The 16,631-nt window shown below is 45.0% G+C and overlaps 1 protein-coding gene across 2 annotated transcripts in view; it reads right to left on the reverse strand.

Annotated features, from left to right (window-relative positions):
* Positions 1–16,631, reverse strand: part of CSMD2 (CUB and Sushi multiple domains 2) — a 693,739-nt gene that overhangs the window by 114,930 nt on the left and 562,178 nt on the right. For both annotated transcript variants that reach the window (XM_086378081.1, XM_086378078.1), the window contains exons 32-37: positions 16,051–16,164; positions 6,723–6,818; positions 5,414–5,617; positions 4,918–5,042; positions 3,980–4,076; positions 2,790–2,894 (exon numbers count right to left, since the gene is read on the reverse strand). In XM_086378081.1, coding sequence (XP_086234207.1) covers positions 2,790–2,894; positions 3,980–4,076; positions 4,918–5,042; positions 5,414–5,617; positions 6,723–6,818; positions 16,051–16,164 — 741 coding nt within the window. The remainder of the gene's footprint in view (positions 1–2,789; positions 2,895–3,979; positions 4,077–4,917; positions 5,043–5,413; positions 5,618–6,722; positions 6,819–16,050; positions 16,165–16,631) is intronic.

Genomic DNA, 16,631 nt, shown 5'->3' on the forward strand with positions numbered 1-16,631 from the left:
TTTGCAGCCAAAGATGGAGAAGCTCTATACAGTCAGCAAAAACAAGACCAGGAGCTGACTGTGGCTTAGACCATGAATTCCTTATTGCCAAATTCAGACTTAAATTGAAGAAAGTAGGGAAAACCAGTAGACCATTCAGGTATGACCTAAATCAAATCCATTATGATAATACAGTGGAAGTGAGAAATAGATTTAAGGGACTAGATCTGATAGATAGAGTGCCTGATGAGCTATGGAATGAGGTTCATGACATTGTACAGGAGACAGGGATCAAGACCATCCCCATGGAAAACAAATGCAAAAAAGCAAAATGGCTGTCGGGGGAGGCCTTACAAATAGCTGTGAAAAGAAGAGAAGCGAAAAGCAAAGGAGAAAAGGAAAGATATAAACATCTGAATGCAGAGTTCCAAAGAATAGCAAGAAGAGATAAGAAAGCCTTCCTCAGTGATCAATGCAAAGAAATAGAGGAAAACAACAGAATGGGAAAGACTAGAGATCTCTTCAAGAAAATCAGAGATACCAAAGGAACATTTCATGCAAAGATGGGCTCGATAAAGGACAGAAATGGTATGGACCTAAGAGAAGCAGAAGATATTAAGAAGAGATGGCAAGAATACACAGAAGAACTGTACAAAACAGATCTTCACGACCCATATAATCACGATGGTGTGATCACTGATCTAGAGCCAGACATCCTGGAATGTGAAGTCAAATGCTTAGAAAGCATCACTACAAACAAAGCTAGTGGAGGTGATGGGATTCCAGTTGAACTATTCCAAATCCTGAAAGATGATGCTGTGAAAGTGCTGCACTCAATACGCCAGCAAATTTGGAAAACTCAGCAGTGGCCACAGGACTGGAAAAGGTCAGTTTTCATTCCAATCCCAAAGAAAGGCAATGCCAAAGAATGCTCAAATAATTGCACAATTGTACTCATCTCACACGCTAGTAAAGTAATGCTTAAAATTCTCCAAGCCAGGCTTCAGCAATACGTGAACTGTGAACTTCCTGATGTTCAAGCTGGTTTTAGAAAAGGCAGAGGAACCAGAGACCAAATTGCCAACATCCTCTGGATCACGGAAAAAGCAAGAGAGTTTCAGAAAAACATCTATTTCTGCTTTATTGACTATGCCAAAGCCTCTGACTGTGTGGATCACAATAAACTGTGGGAAATTCTGAAAGAGATGGGAATACCAGACCACCTGACCTGCCTCTTGAGAAACCTGTATGCAGGTCAGGAAGCAACAGTTAGAACTGGACATGGAACAACAGACTGGTTCCAAATAGGAAAAGGAGTACGTCAAGGCTGTATATTGTCACCCTGTTTATTTAGCTTATATGCAGAGTACATCATGAGAAACGCTGGACTGGAAGAAACACAAGCTGGAATCAAGATTGCCTGGAGAATTATCAATAACCTAAAATATGCAGATGACGCCACCCTTATGGTAGAAAGTGAAGAGGAAGTAAAAAGCCTCTTGATGAAAGTGAAAGTGGAGAGTGAAAAGGTTGGCTTAAAGTTCAACATTCAGAAAACGAAGATCATGGCATCCGGTCCCACCACTTCATGGGAAATAGATGGGGAAACAGTGGAAACAGTGTCAGACTTTACTTTTCTGGGCTCCAAAATCACTGCAGATGGTGACTGCAGCCATGAAATTAAAAGACGCTTACTCCTTGGAAGAAAAGTTATGACCAACCTAGATAGCATATTCAAAAGCAGAGACATTACTTTGCCAACAAAGGTCGGTCTAGTCAAGGCTATGGTTTTTCCTGTGGTCATGTATGGATGTGAGATTTGGACTGTGAAGAAGGCTGAGTGCCGAAGAATTGATGCTTTTGAACTGTGGTGTTGGAGAAGACTTTTGAGAGTCCCTTGGACTGCAAGGAGATCCAACCAGTCCATTCTGAAGGAGATCAGCCCTGGGATTTCTTTGGAAGGAATGATGCTAAAGCTGAAACTCCAGTACTTTGGCCACCTCATGCAAAGAGTTGACTCATTGGAAAAGACTCTGATGCTGGGAGGGATTGGGGGCTGGAGGAGAAGGGGACGACGGAGGACGAGATGGCTGGATGGCATCACTGACTCAGTGGACGTGAGTCTCAGTGAACTCCGGGAGTTGGTGTTGGACAGGGAGGCCTGGCATGCTGCGATTCATGGGGTTGCAAAGAGTTGGACACGACTGAGCGACTGATCTGATCTTTCACTTCCAATTATTATAAAATATTGGCTCTATTCCCCGTGTTGTACAATACATCCTTGAGCCTATCTTATGCCCAATAGTTTGTACTTCTCTCTCTCCCTGTAACCCTTTTCTTCGAGGGCTTTTAGTTGTGATCGCTTGGGGATGCTGGAAGCCAGGATGTAAGGTTTTGAGGATAGAGGGAGAAATCTGATGGGAGAGGAGTAAAGTCTGCAACAAGAAGAGGAAATTCAAGGACAGCTGCATCACTGACCAGAGCTCAGAGAGGCCAGCTTTTAGACCAGAGCACCTTACACCTCCATTATTCTCTAAATAATATCCTGGGCCCCTTCCTGTTCCTGTGGGGACTCAGAGGGAGCACACAGGTTTCTGCATAACAGACCCTTGGGTGAGAACCCTGGCTTCACTGCTTCCTGGCTGTTTCTGACCTTCTCTGAGCTTGAGCATCCTCATTTAGGTCTGTGTGAGGCTTCAGCAGGGTAGAGAACACACAGCCCCAGAACAACCCCCGGTTCCTCATGGGGAACTCAGGCCCTGTCAGTTCCCACCCTGAACCCTGCACACTCTGAGACCCTGGATTCTCACTTTTGTACTCCAAGTGGAAGCCGGCTGCAGACACACTGATGTCTGAGTAGAAATGCAGGTAGAGCTGGTTGGAGGTGCTATTCAGTAGGGCAGGCACGGTTGTTCCTGGGCAAGGAAACAGGGACCAATCAGGCTTAGCCTCTCCCACCCCTGGGCACCACCCCTGTTGCAACCTGTTGGGGTTCTGATCCCGAGGTCTCCACGTGTCCCCAGCTATCAAGCCCACTGAATGACAAATTAGCTCCCCTCAGAGTGCGGGGTCTCTAATACCTACAGGAGGAGAGACTCTGAACCACTTCTAGCAAAAGAGCAGTGACCATGCCACATGCCAACAGCAGGTGACCTCCTTCGGGGGCCTATGAGTGTGGTCCCCTGCCAGGTGTCTTCAAAGTGATTCTGACATGAATAATTCTCTGGGCCATCCAGGCACTGTAGACAGTTTACCTGGGGCATGCGACTCACTCCTAGATCTTGGCAACAGGGAGTTCTGGGGCCTACGAGACGGAGATAAATTGCCCTGGCCTTTGGGCAAAATCATACACTATACTTAGAAGTCCACTGCTGGAATGGAAAATGGTGTGGCCAGTCTGCTGGCAGTCCCAAAACAATTATATACAGAATCACCATATGACCCAGGAATTCCACTCCTAGGTATACATATACCTAAGAGACTTGAAAACATGTTCCTGTGGAAACTTGTATGTGAATGTCCACAGCAACATTATTCATAATTAGCCAATGAGTGGAAACAACCAAATGTCCTTCAACTGATGAGTGGATGAATGAAATGTGGTCTGTCCACACAGTGAAGGGTCGACCCTTGAAAACATTACACTGAATGAAAGAAGCCAGACCTAGAAGGCCATAAATTGTAGGACTCCACTTAGATGAAATGTCTGAAACAAGCAAATCCAAAGAGACAGAAAGTATGTTAGTCGTTGCCAGGGGGTGGTGGTGAACAGGACAATGGTGAGTGTGTACAGATGGGTACCTGGTTTCTTTTGGGGCTGATGCCAATGTCCTGGAATTGGATAGTGGTGATGGTCGTAGAACCTTGTGAATATACTAAAACCCACTGAATTGTACACTTAAAAATGATAAATTTTACGGCATATGAATCCCATTTCAATAATGATAATAATAATTCTGCTGCTGCCCTGCGAGTCCAGGTCCCTGGGAGCCCGTCTCACCTGAGAAGCTCCCCAGCATGGTAACAGTGTTGTCTGCACCATCAAACACTTCCAGGGAGTCCCAGTTCTGCTCTGTGACAAAACTGACGACTTGGATCTGGGAAGGCAGGGGGAGTGAACTGTTAGGCAACCCTCTCTTTCCCACTCCCTTCCCCCTCCTCCTTTCATGTAGTTAATTCAATTACTGAGCACCTCATCCGGATCACACTGTGCTGGGAACTCTGATAAAAGGAAGACGCGATCCCTGTTCCCAAGGAGTTCATTGAGGGAGAGAGAGGTGGGATGGTTGCATGACAGTGGGGTGCTTTGTCAGGCAGAGAAGCAGGAAAGGACAGTCCAGGGTGTAGGGCTACTTTGGGGTGACTAGCCTCCTCCTCATCTCTCCAGTACTCCTTGAGTTTCCTCACTGTCCTGTCTCCAGACATCCTGCAGCTGTGAGCCAGTAACCCACCCCTGGGTGGACCTGTCCACCGGGAGTCCCTGTGGTTTCTCTCTGTCGGCCTTGCGGGCTGTCCCCCTCCTCCCAGGAGCAGCAGCCGTCCTGGGGCTCCTCCACCTGCTCGCATCCGCACGCACCAGTCTGGCCCCGATTCTGCTGCTGCCTCCGGCTGCGGGCACAACACCCCCGATGTGTGTGAGGGGGTGCCTGTCGGTTTGCGCCTTCCCCTCACCTGCAATGCCTCCTCTCCCAACTCCCAGAAAAATCTTAAGAACAGTACCCTTCACTTGAAAAACACCTCCTGTGACTCCTCCCAGGCTTCACACTCCACCTCCAGGCCCACCTCCTCCTCTCGGCGACTTCCCCGACGGCCCAGCCAGCTCCCACACCTCATTTTTCCTGAGCTGGGAGCTGTTGTGTTTTTCTGACTGTGGGCCTCCACTGCGTCCCTGCCCTGAGGGGCTGGAGACAGGCTGCGAAGTCTCCCCCTGGCTCCTACCTGGATGCCAGCGCCTTCCGGGACCATGATCTTCCACACACAGTTGAGGCTGTTGAGGTAGGGCTCAGGGAAGCCGGGGGACAGGATGGTGCCCCTGCGCTCCGTGAGGTTTCCGCCACAGGGCACTGGGAGAGAGGCAGCTTTCGTCTGGGTGGGTTCGCAGGGAGCAGGCCCTGCCTAGGGCTTCCAGCCTCGCTGTGACTCCGCCCCCTGCTGGCTCCGCCCACGGGCACAGCCCCGCCCCCCTCCCCTGGGTGGTCCCCCTACAACCCTTCCTCAGGGACCTGGACTCTGCCCTGCACCCCACCCCCCCCAACCCCTGCCCTCCCGCCTGATCAGCGGCTCCCACTGCCCCTTCATACCCACTCATGGGACACGGGTTGACCTGGAAGGGGCCACCCACTCTCTCAAGTTACCCTGGCAGGCAGAGCTCCTGTGTCTTGCTGGGTATTTGCTGGCCACCCTCTCCCCCAAGCCCTGGTTGTCCAGGACTCACCCACACACGTTGGTGCTGAGACATTCCACTGGGCCAAGGCCCCAGGAATGGGGAGGCACTCAATTTCTGGGGAGCCCTGCAGGGCATAGCCAGAGTTGCATTCGAAGCGGACGATGGCCCCCACGGAGAAGTCACTGCCCAGCCTCCGGCCGTAGCGGGGTTCTGGCACTGAGCTGCACTGCGTGGCGCTGGTTCGGGGCACCGCTGCAGGGAACAGGGGTGCTGAGGGGCAGGCCTCACCCCTCTAGAAACGGGTCTGGGAATGGACACATCGCGGGGCTGGAATGGGGTGGGACTCTGAGAGGCTCTGGGTGCTTTCCCTTAGGACGGGAGTAGGGGGCTTTCTAGGATGAAGCCCATCTTCCTGAAATACAGTCGGACATGCCAGGTAGCACAGCTTCTGTAAACTACGGAAAACAGTAAGAGCCACAGGCCGAGCCTTTAGGCTCAGTTGTGCTCTTCGCCTTCCCAATGAAGCCCCTTGCACAGTAGGGTCCGAGGAGCCCTAGGACCCTGCCCAGGGCCCTGCTCTCACAGACCTGAATTTCCCTTCCCCACCTACAGGGGGCGATAGGACCTTTGACCCCCAGGCCTAGGAAGGGTGTCTCCGGGGCAGGATTACCCCTACACAGGGCAGTGCAGCTCGTTCTGGGCAGTGGAATATACAGGACCTCACTTGGAACCCGAGCCCCAGGAGAGTGGACACTCTCCTTAGCAAAGAGAGGCTGGGGCCTGCAGGGGAAGGCTAGGCTGCTCCGAGACTTGGCCTTTCAGGGCCGTAAGGAGGGGAACAGACACTGATTACCCGCTTCGCACCAGCTACTCTGTGAGGTGACATGGTCACCCTGATTTTATAGGTGAGCAAACTGGGCCTCTGAGAGGGGGAGTAGCTGGTGCCCAGTTAGACAGTGCCAGGGCTGGGGTTCAAATCCATGTCCAGCTCACTTTAAAGCCCATGTTTTTCCTGGACCTTTACAGGCCTTGCAGACAAAGCCATACTCCATGGGAGAAGGTCTAGGTAAGAGGCCTGGACTGGTCCTCTCAATGCCATGAGGACTGTGACACACAATGGGGAGTGGGGGAGGGCACAAATTAGCTTCCCTTCTCTGATTTCTCCCTTTATCCAATATGGAGTTGGGTCCAAGAATTGTCTATATTGAATGTATAAAATTCAACTGAATTTCAGGGAATTGCTCCACAAACACCATAAGAATGAGGCTCAGACTGGGGGGAAGTCAAAGGTCCCTGTTCTCCTTGAACCCCGAAGATGGAGATTGCCTTCACACCTCCCACATCACATCCTGCATACCTTGGTAAACAAAGTGGAAGCCTCTGGCTGGTACTTGGCCTTTGGCACTGAACTTAACGAGGACTTGATTGGAGGTGGCCAAGGGCAGCGATTCTCCTGCCAAGATAAGGGATGAGGAGAAGAGGAAGATGGTGAGTCCAGCAGTCAGTCGGGCCTGGTAGGTAATATCCAGGGCAGGACAGAAGGGCTACCCACACCCCACATAGCAACCCCTTCCACCTCCCAGGTCTTCCTGAAATAAAACCTCACATTTATACTGTACTTTAAAGTTTACAGAAAGCTCTCACACCTATCGTCTTATGTTGACCTATATCAATGCAAGGTTAGCACTCAGTACCCACAGTCTATAGATCAAGAAAGAAAAGTTAAGAAGGATCAAATGACCTTCTTAGAAAGGAGAAAGCTTCTAAAGACATGTTGACCCACAGGGACGGGGAGATTGGCCATTACCAAAGTGACTGGTGGTTTACTTAGAAAACTGATGTCAATCTGATAACAACAAACAAGCAAAAAGGCCCCAAGTTCTGGGAAGGAGGGTGATGTAATCATCAGAGAGCATCCCAGGCTTTTCCCAGATGCCCTGTGAAATGACTGATAACCAGAGAGATCATATAATTTATTGCTCACACTAGGGCACTTCTGAGAGTCAAAGGGCATGTTATTAATAATTATTATTCTGAGACAACCAAATGAAAGCTGGGACTATACCAGGCAAAGCAGGGCGTATACACTGGGGAAAGTCTGCACAGGCACAGGAAGCTAAGGAAGCCCAACAGCCTTTATATCAGAAGAAAAATGTGTGTCTTCTGCTTGACGTGGTCCAGATGGACCTGCAACCGTGAGGTGGAGTCTTGCTCACCATCACCTTCCTGTGGAAGCTCTTGGAGAAAGTGGGGTGATGGGCAATGGCAAGACCACTCTGCATGCTGCCCCTCCACAACCTTAGGGACCCCTGGGAATGTCTGCTGACCCACCCTCAGAAGGGAAGCAGGGCTGTAAACAGAAAGCCGGGCTATATCTCTACTGCAGCAGGGTTTGACATTGGAACCAGCCAAGGAGGCTTTGGGAGGCACATTTAGGGCCCAGCAGTGCTTCCAGAAAGCCCATGTGATATTCTTGGTCATGGGGATTAGAGACCCTTTTTCACAACACATTTAGATTTACAGAGGTCTCAGATGGCTGAGCCTAGGAGTTACTTCCCCAGCTAACTTCTGGCTGCCAAAGCAAAAAGAAACTCTTGAAGAAAAGCTTTTCTTGATTTTCACCACCATCTCTAAGTTCCTCCTTTCAATAAATGTGAGCAGAACAAACTCAACTTTTCCATACTCCCAGCTGGATATATGTGGCGTGAAAGTGTTGTCGTTCAGTCATGTTCAACTCTTTGTGACCCTCTGGACTGTAGCCCACAAGTTTCCTCTGTCTATGAAATTCTCCAGGTAAGAATACTGGAGTGGGTAGCCACTTCCTTCTCCCGAGGATCTTCCTGACCCAGGGATTGAACCCGGGTCTCCTGCATGGCAGGTAGTTTCTTTACTGTCTGAGCCACCTGGTATATGTGGAGAAGGACCTCCATAATCTCTCCCTGATCCCGTTTCAACTTTCAGTCCTGGACATAGCAATCTCCATCTCCAGGGATAAGCTCACAGTAAAATCCCTGGACATAAGAAAAGATTCCAAAGGTTTAAGGGAAGAGAACTCACAGAAGTCAAAGCAAATATCTTTATGTGAACTACAACAAAGAACAGGTGAAAAATCTCAGAAGATTTTCAATCGCAGTTGTCACAAGATGAAATTCTAGCATTGTGTCTCTGAAAGTAGAGGAGGAAATGTGTCAAAGGTCAGATCTGAGATCAATAAAGGCCACAGAGAGATGACAGCAGCACCACATAGAACTAGATTCTGCAGAAATCAAACAGAAAAGTGGAGATTAAAGTTGGGAAATTCTTCCAGAATCCACAGAAAAAGGATGAGGGGATTAAACTAATGAGAGGAATGACAAGTTACATGGAAGAGATATGGGGGAAAAAAATCCGATATGCATATATTAGGAATTCTAGAGAGAGAAGATGAGAAACTGAAGGAGAAAAAATAATTTAAGAAGGAAGACAACATTCTAAGCTTAAGAAAGATTTGAGGTTTTAGGTGAAACTGCTCACAAAGGGCTGCATCTAAGTAATGAAAAGCGATTTCCACCACAACACGTCCTGCTAGCCTTTTCAATTTTAAAAATAAAGAGAAATATGAAAGGTTTTTAAAAGAGAAAAACATGGATTGCCTACAAGGACAAAGAATTAGACTGGACATCAACTCATCCATAACATTAACTATGGGAATAAAGAAACCACTGTGGTTTTGAAATAAGTTGCTGACCCATAATTTGATTTATAATCAAGTTGTCATTTATACAATACATCAAAGGAAAGACATTCTCATACATGCAAGGTGACAGAAAGTACTGCAGTCAGGAGCCTGACTTTTAAAAAAGGAACAAAAGTGGGGAAATCAAAAGGCATCAGGGACAAAGACAACTAGCAAAACGTAGTCCAACCCAATTAATTATTGTTAGGGAGGTAACAACACTAAATGCAAACGGAGAACCTTGTTCTTGGGAAAGAAGTCCATAATTAGAAAATAATTACTAATAACACTGATAAGGCATGGATATATCAACAAAATTTGGGAATGAGATATGGGTCAGGTATGAATGGAAGGGTGAAGAAGCAAAAGCAAAACAAAACAAACAAAACCCCAGAATGAACAAAACAAGGTTATCACACGCTTCACTGATAAAACAAGTAAACTTCCTTTTTAAAAGAAGAAGACTCTCAAAGAAAATGAGGAAAGATAAATGAGGCAAACATATACAAACACAAAAAAGACAGCAAGATAGCACAATTGTGGTAGCAGATACTTTCACACAATGTTCTCATTGACATATCAAGTAGAAAAACAAAATGAAGACCGCTGAGTAGCGGTCCTCAAGCTTTTCTTTTCCTCCCCTGACAGCCTTAGGGACAGGGACACAGTTCACTCCCATCATCACCAGTGGCTCCTCATCAGTTTTTCTCTACATAAGAGACAATCTGAGGATGTTGATATTAATATATATACGTCCTATAGTTCTATTAATCATGTATCTATCTATCCATCCATCCATCCATCCGTCTATCAATCATCTATGTCTAACTCTGTTTCTATTTCCATCGGTTATTTACATCTCTATCTATCTCTATTTCTATATCCATATTTGTCTATAGGCTCCATATGTATACCTATCTTTCTACCTGTACCTATAGTATACTTCCGGAAAAGGCAATGGCACCCCACTCCAGTACTCTTGCCTGGGAAATCCCATGGATGGAGGAGCCTGGTAGGCTGCAGTCCATGGGGTTGCAAAGAATCAGACATGACTGAGCGACTTCACTTTCACTTTTCACTTTCATGCATTGGAGAAGGAAATGGCAACCCACTCCAGTGTTCTTGCCTGGAGAATCCCAGGGACGGGGGAGCCTGGTGGGCTGCCATCTATGGGGTCGCACAGAGTTGGACACGGCTGAAGCGATTTAGCAGCAGCAGCATACTATACTTCTATATCTATGGTTATACTTTTATCTATCATGAGATTTTGAAAGCAATCCCGATTTACCTTCCAAATCCCTACCCTCCAAAATCCCAATTTACCTTCTTGGTTGAGTGTGTATGTGTGGGGTTGTTTCACTTCATTGAAAACCACTAATATATTGGGTTTGAACAATAAAACTGAGTATCTAATGGCGACTACATAGCTTATTTAATCCTAACAGTAACTCTAAGAGTAGAACATTTACTTTTTGCACTTCACACTTGAGGAAACTGATGCTCAGAGTGGCCAAGCACTATGACCGCAGGCACCGACCAAGCAAGTGGGAAAGCTGGGAATAGAGACCAGGCAGTGTGACCAAACCAGTCCATCCTAAAGGAAATCAGTCCTAAATATTCACTGGAAGGACTGATGCTGAAGATGAAGCTCCAATACTTTGGCTACCTGATGCGAAGAGCCAGTTCAGTGGAAAAGACCCTGATGCTGGGAAAGATTGAGGGCAGGAGAAGGGGACGACAGAGGATGAGATGGTTGGATGGCATCACCGACTAAACAGACATGAATTTGAACAAACTCTGGGTGATAGTAAAGGACAGGGAAGCCTGCTGTGCTTCAGTTGATGGGGTCTCAAAGAGTTGGACAGGACTGAGTGACTGAACAACAACAAAAGGGTGACCATAGAGCCTATGCTCACCTTTTCCCTCTATGTGGACTTTCTACATGACAAAGAACACACATTCTTCTCAGATACTTAGGGAATTAAAAAGAATGTCTTTGGCTACTGAGATGACCTCATTTAATCTCTAGAGTAGAAATGGTACAGACTGGCAATAAAAATAGAAATTAACACAAATGTTTAAATGTAAAAATAATAATATCCAAGTTCATGGGGGAAAAGAAGAGAGATATCCTTAAATAACTCTTGTGCAGAAAGAATAAATCATGATCACAGATTATTAGAGAGTAATGATGATGAAAACAGTACATATCAAAATTTATGGCATGGAGCCAAAACTATGTTTAAATGTGAATATATATGTTGTAACCTAGACAGCATATTAAAAAGCAGAGACATTACTTTGCCAGCAAAGGTCCGTATAGTCAAAGCAATAGTTTTTCCAGTAGTCATGTATGGATGTGAGAGTTGGACTATAAAGAAAGCTGAGCGCCAAAGAGTTGATGCTTTTGAACCGTGGTGTTGGAGTAGACTCTTGAGAGTACCTTGGACTGCAAGGAGATCCAACCAGTCCATCCTAACGGAAATCAGTCCTGAATATTCATTGGAAGGACTGATGCTGAAGCTGAAACTCCAATACTTTGGCCACCTGATGCAAAGAACTGACTCATTGGAAAAGACCCTGATGCTGGGGAAGATTGAAGGTGGGAGGAGAAGGGGACAACAGAGGATGAGATGGTTCGATGGCATCACCGACTCAATGGACATGAGTTTGAGTAAGCTCTGAGTGTTGGTGATGGACAGGGAATCCTGGCATGCTGCAGTCCAAGGGGTTGCAAAGATTCGGACACAACTGAATTGAAATGAACTGATATGCTGTAAACATGCTTCTTTACTACATGGAGAAAATAACAAACAAAACTCTCAATTCAGAGAGTTAGAACAAGAAGAACAAAATGAAGGAAAAAAAAGGAGAGACTTTATGAAACACGGGTCAATTAATTAGAAAACAATAAAGTCTACAGAAGAATTGACATATCATGAGAAACGCTGGGCTGGATGAAGCACAAGCTGGAATCAAGATTGCTGGGAGAAGTATCAATAACCTCAGATATGCAGATGGCACCACCCTTATGGCAGAAAAAGCAGAACTAAAAAGCCTCTTGATGAAAGTGAAAGAGGAGAGTGAAAAAGTTGGCTTAAAACTCAACATTCAGAAAATGAAGATCATGGCATCCGGTCCCATCACTTCATGGGAAATAGATGGGGAAACAGTGGAAACAGTGTCAGACTTTATTTTTTGGGGCTCCAAAATCACTGCAGATGGTGACTGCAGCCATGAAATTAAAAGATGCTTACTCCTTGGAAGAAAAGTTATGACCAACCTAGATAGCATATTCAAAAGCAGAGACATTACTTTGCCAACAAAGGTCTGTCTAGTCAAGGCTTTGGTTTTTCCTGTGGTCATGTATGGATGTGAGAGTTGGACTGTGAAGAAAGCTGAGCGCCGAAGAATTGATGCTTTTGAACTGTGGTATTGGAGAAGACTCTTGAGAGTCCCTTGGACTGCAAGGAGATCCAACCAGTCCATTCTAAAGGAGATCAGCCCTGGGATTTCTTTGGAAGGAATGATGCTAAACTTAAACTCCAGTACTTTGGCCACCTCATGCGAAGAGTTGACTCATTGGAAAAGACTCTGATGCTGGGAGGGATTGGGGGCAGGAAGAGAAGGGGACGACAGAGGATGAGATGGCTGGATGGCATCACTGACTCGATGGACGTGAGTCTGAGTGAACTCCGGGAGTTGGTGATGGACAGGGAGGCCTGGCGTGCTGCGATTTGTGGGGTTGCAAAGAGTTGGACATGACTGAGCGAATGAACTGAACTGAATAGAAGCAATAAAAAATCAAATGAGGCAAATAAAACAAAACAAACTAAACACTATAAAACCTCTGGTCCAGTTGAGAAAAAAGGGCAACAATGAATATAGCATTCAGTCTGTGGAGTTTGTTATTATTTTCCAATTAATTATCCTCTGCTTTTGTTTTATGATATCTCTCCCGTTTTTCTTCAGATTATTTTGTTGTTGTGTATAACCACTAATTCAAAGGAGACTAAACGTTATCATAGGATGTTATGTAAGCTATGGTGTTACATTTAAAATAATTACAAAATGGATTTTTTTTACTAACATAAAATATCAATGTTGATGTTAAGGTAATATACCTGATTAGACCAATAACCATGGGAGAAAAGAAAAGAAAAACCACTGAGAAGAGATAAAATAATGAGACAGATTTATTTGCAGATGATATTGCTTCTTGCCTAGAGGACCCAGGAGAATCGTTGGGTAGTGCTAGCATAATTATGGAGGGGTCAATGACTTTACAAGATGAATACACTCCAAATACCAGTCTTTTAATATACCAGCAAAGACTGGTTAGAAAATATAACAGCAGCGGGGGAAGGGGAAGACTCACTTATAGTAGCAACAGCAAATATTTCCTTGAAATTTCTAGGTATAAAGTTAAAAAAAAATGTATATTGCCAAAATGAAAATGATACCACCTTTCCAGAGGGTTTTTTTTTCTTTCAGAAAATAATAAATAGAGAGACATACCATATTCTTGATGGGAAATAGAGTTACTATTATGAAGATGTAAGTTCTCCTCCAATTAATCTATAAGTTTATTAGAATTCTGAGGAAAATTCTGATGCAATATTTCTAAAAGTTATTTGGAGGGAAAATTAAGTAAGAATAGGCAATAAAAATTCAAAACCAAGAATGATAACAGGAATTTACAGTACCATATGTTTAAAGTTATCATAGTGTTAAGCATTATTGTAATGTTATACTAATTAAAGATTTTTGATACTGATAGAATAAACAGACATAGTGGAAATATATAAAAAGTCTAGAAACATACCTTTAACTTTATAAAAATATATGTAAATCTGGCACTTTGAAAATTCCATTAGGGAAACTGATTAAATTTGCAAGAATGTTGGTTAAATAGTCCTTATTTCAAATAATAAATCGAAATAAATTCCAGAGGTATTAAAAGAAACAATGAAACTAAAAAAGAAGTAAAAGAAAACACAGAGGAATATTTATTTAGTCATCAGAAAGGTGAAGGAGAAACTTATAAAAGATGGATTGATCTTTGATCACTGATAGATTTAGACGGTAAATTTAGATTTTCTGACATTAAAACATGCCCTGAAGAAAAGTAAATGGCAAATGACAAACTGTAAGGGAAGGTTTTTATATCATATGCTATAGACAAGAGGTTTATATGGCATGTGATATATATAGCTTATAATAATATGGAACTTTACTAAATACTGAAAAAACAAATGCTAATAGAAAAATCAACAATAACTTACAAGTATATTCACAAATAAAAACCATATGGGCCAACAGTTACCTTATAAAAGGTTAACCTAACTAGTGATTTAAAAAGGGCAAACTAAAAAATGAGATACCAATTTTACTTTTCAAAATGATGTTTTCATTTTCTTAATTACCTAGTTTTTGTGAGAATAAAACATGCCTTATACGTTGGGGAACAAAGTGGCAATAACTTTAGAGAGCGATATTTAACAATCTTTATAAAGAGCCTTAAAGATCACACATTTCCTTTAACTTAGCAATTCCAACTCCAGATATTCTAAGGTAACAGAGATGTATACAAAAATATATGTATACTATATTGAATTACTATTCATGAGAGTGAAAAATAAGAAACAATCTAAATGTTGATTGAGAATTCATTACATAACTTCATTACATAACTTTTAAATAACTATGATAGACTATTATACAGGATTTAAAAATCCTATTATAGAGGAAAATAAAGAGGAATGCTCACAGTGAACATTTTAATAAAAGTATGTGTATTGTTATGTTCAATAAAAAATGTAAAAGATTAAGTAGATATAAAGACTGGAAGGAGATACACTCCGTCTTCTCAGTGGTTCTTTCTGGGTGGTTTTTATTTTAATCCTTTATGCAATTATCTTGCCTCTATAAGTTTTCCACAATGAAAATGCAACGTGTTTATAATTAGAAAAACATGTTCGGTCTCAATGTCAACCCACAGGGGAACGCTACACCACTTGGGGTGGGGTGTAGACACAGCCTGGGGTGAAGTTTACCCTCTGAAGCGCCTTTCTTTTTTTAAATTTTAATTGGAGGCTAATTACAATATTACAATATTGTGGTGGTTTTTGCCATACATTCACATGAATCAGCCATGGGTGTACGTGTGTTCCCCATCCTGAACCCCCCTCCCACCTCTCTCCCCATCCCATCCCTCAGGGTCATCCCAGGGCAACAGCCCTGAGCGCCCTGTCTCATGCATCGAACCTGGACTGGTGATCTATTTCATATATGGTAATATGCATGTTTCAATGCTGTACTCTCACATCATCCCACCCTCGCCTTCTCCCACAGAGTCCAAAAGTCTGTTCTTTACATCTGTGTCTCTTTTGCTGTCTGGTCATGTTACCGTCTTTCTAAATTCCATATATATGCGTTAATACTGGAGAAGGCAATGGCACCCGACTCCAGTAATTTTGCCTGGAAAATCCCATGGATGGAGGAGCCTGGTAGGCTGTGGTCCATGGAGTCGCTAAGAGTCGGACACGAGTGAGCGACTCATTTTCACTTTTCACTTTCATGCATTGGAGAAGGAAATGGCAACCCACTCCAGTGTTCTTGCCTGGAGAATCCCTGGGACGGCAGAGCCTGGTGGGCTGCCGTCTATGGGGTCGCACAGAGTTGGACACGACTGAAGCGACTTAGCAGCAGTAGCAGCAGCTGCATGCGTTAATACACTGTATTGGTGTTTTTCTTTCTGACTTACTTCGCTCTGTATAATAGGCTCCAGTTTCATCCACCTCATTAGAACTGATTCAAATGCATTCTTTTTAATGGCTGAGTAACTGAAGCTCTTTGCTACGTGGGGATATTAGCAGCCGCAGGCACAAAGGGGTGGTTCCCCTGTGGCCACGCCCCCTTCCCCTCCATGTCCCCGCCCCACCCTCACTGTCGGCCCAGCCCCGGTTACCTGTGTGGGAGCCCGAGAGGGAGCTGAGGAGCCTAGAGTGCTGGTTGTGGCCGTCGTGCACCTCCACTACGTCGTTGAGGGCCGTGTGGAAGAAGGCAAACTGTCCAAACACCACTGTGGAGCAGAGAGAGACGCGGTGTGCAGATCTCAGGGGGAAGACGGGGCGGCCGTGCTCACGGGTGGGGGAAGCCCCGGTGGGCTGGGGGCCCCGGACCAAGGGGCAGGGCCGCCTCAATGGAGCTTGTTGGTTCATGGGGGCTAACTGCTTGCTGAGCCTTTCCACTGGCTGATTGGACACGGGGCACAGGGACACGGGGAGGTGGGAAAGGCCCAACCAGAACTCTCCCACAGGGGTCAAGATGACATGGTGGGCTGCACCCAGCAGCCAGGCTAAACCCTATTCCTTCTCAGGTTGCAGCAGCAGCAGCTACTCTAGGACACGGAAGAGCTCTCCGTAACATCCCCGTATTCCATGTTGATCTCGGGACCCCATATTTTCCTTCATTTCTCCTGCAAAGATCTAGCCTTTGAGGGCATCCCCTGGCTACAAGATCCCCCACAGTTAATAGGAAAGCGTAGCA

The sequence above is a fragment of the Bos grunniens genome, chromosome 3 (assembly GCF_055505025.1).
Source record: "Bos grunniens cultivar Pamir isolate PY7600 chromosome 3, Bosgru_T2T1.0, whole genome shotgun sequence".
Lineage (NCBI taxonomy): Eukaryota > Metazoa > Chordata > Mammalia > Artiodactyla > Bovidae > Bos > Bos grunniens.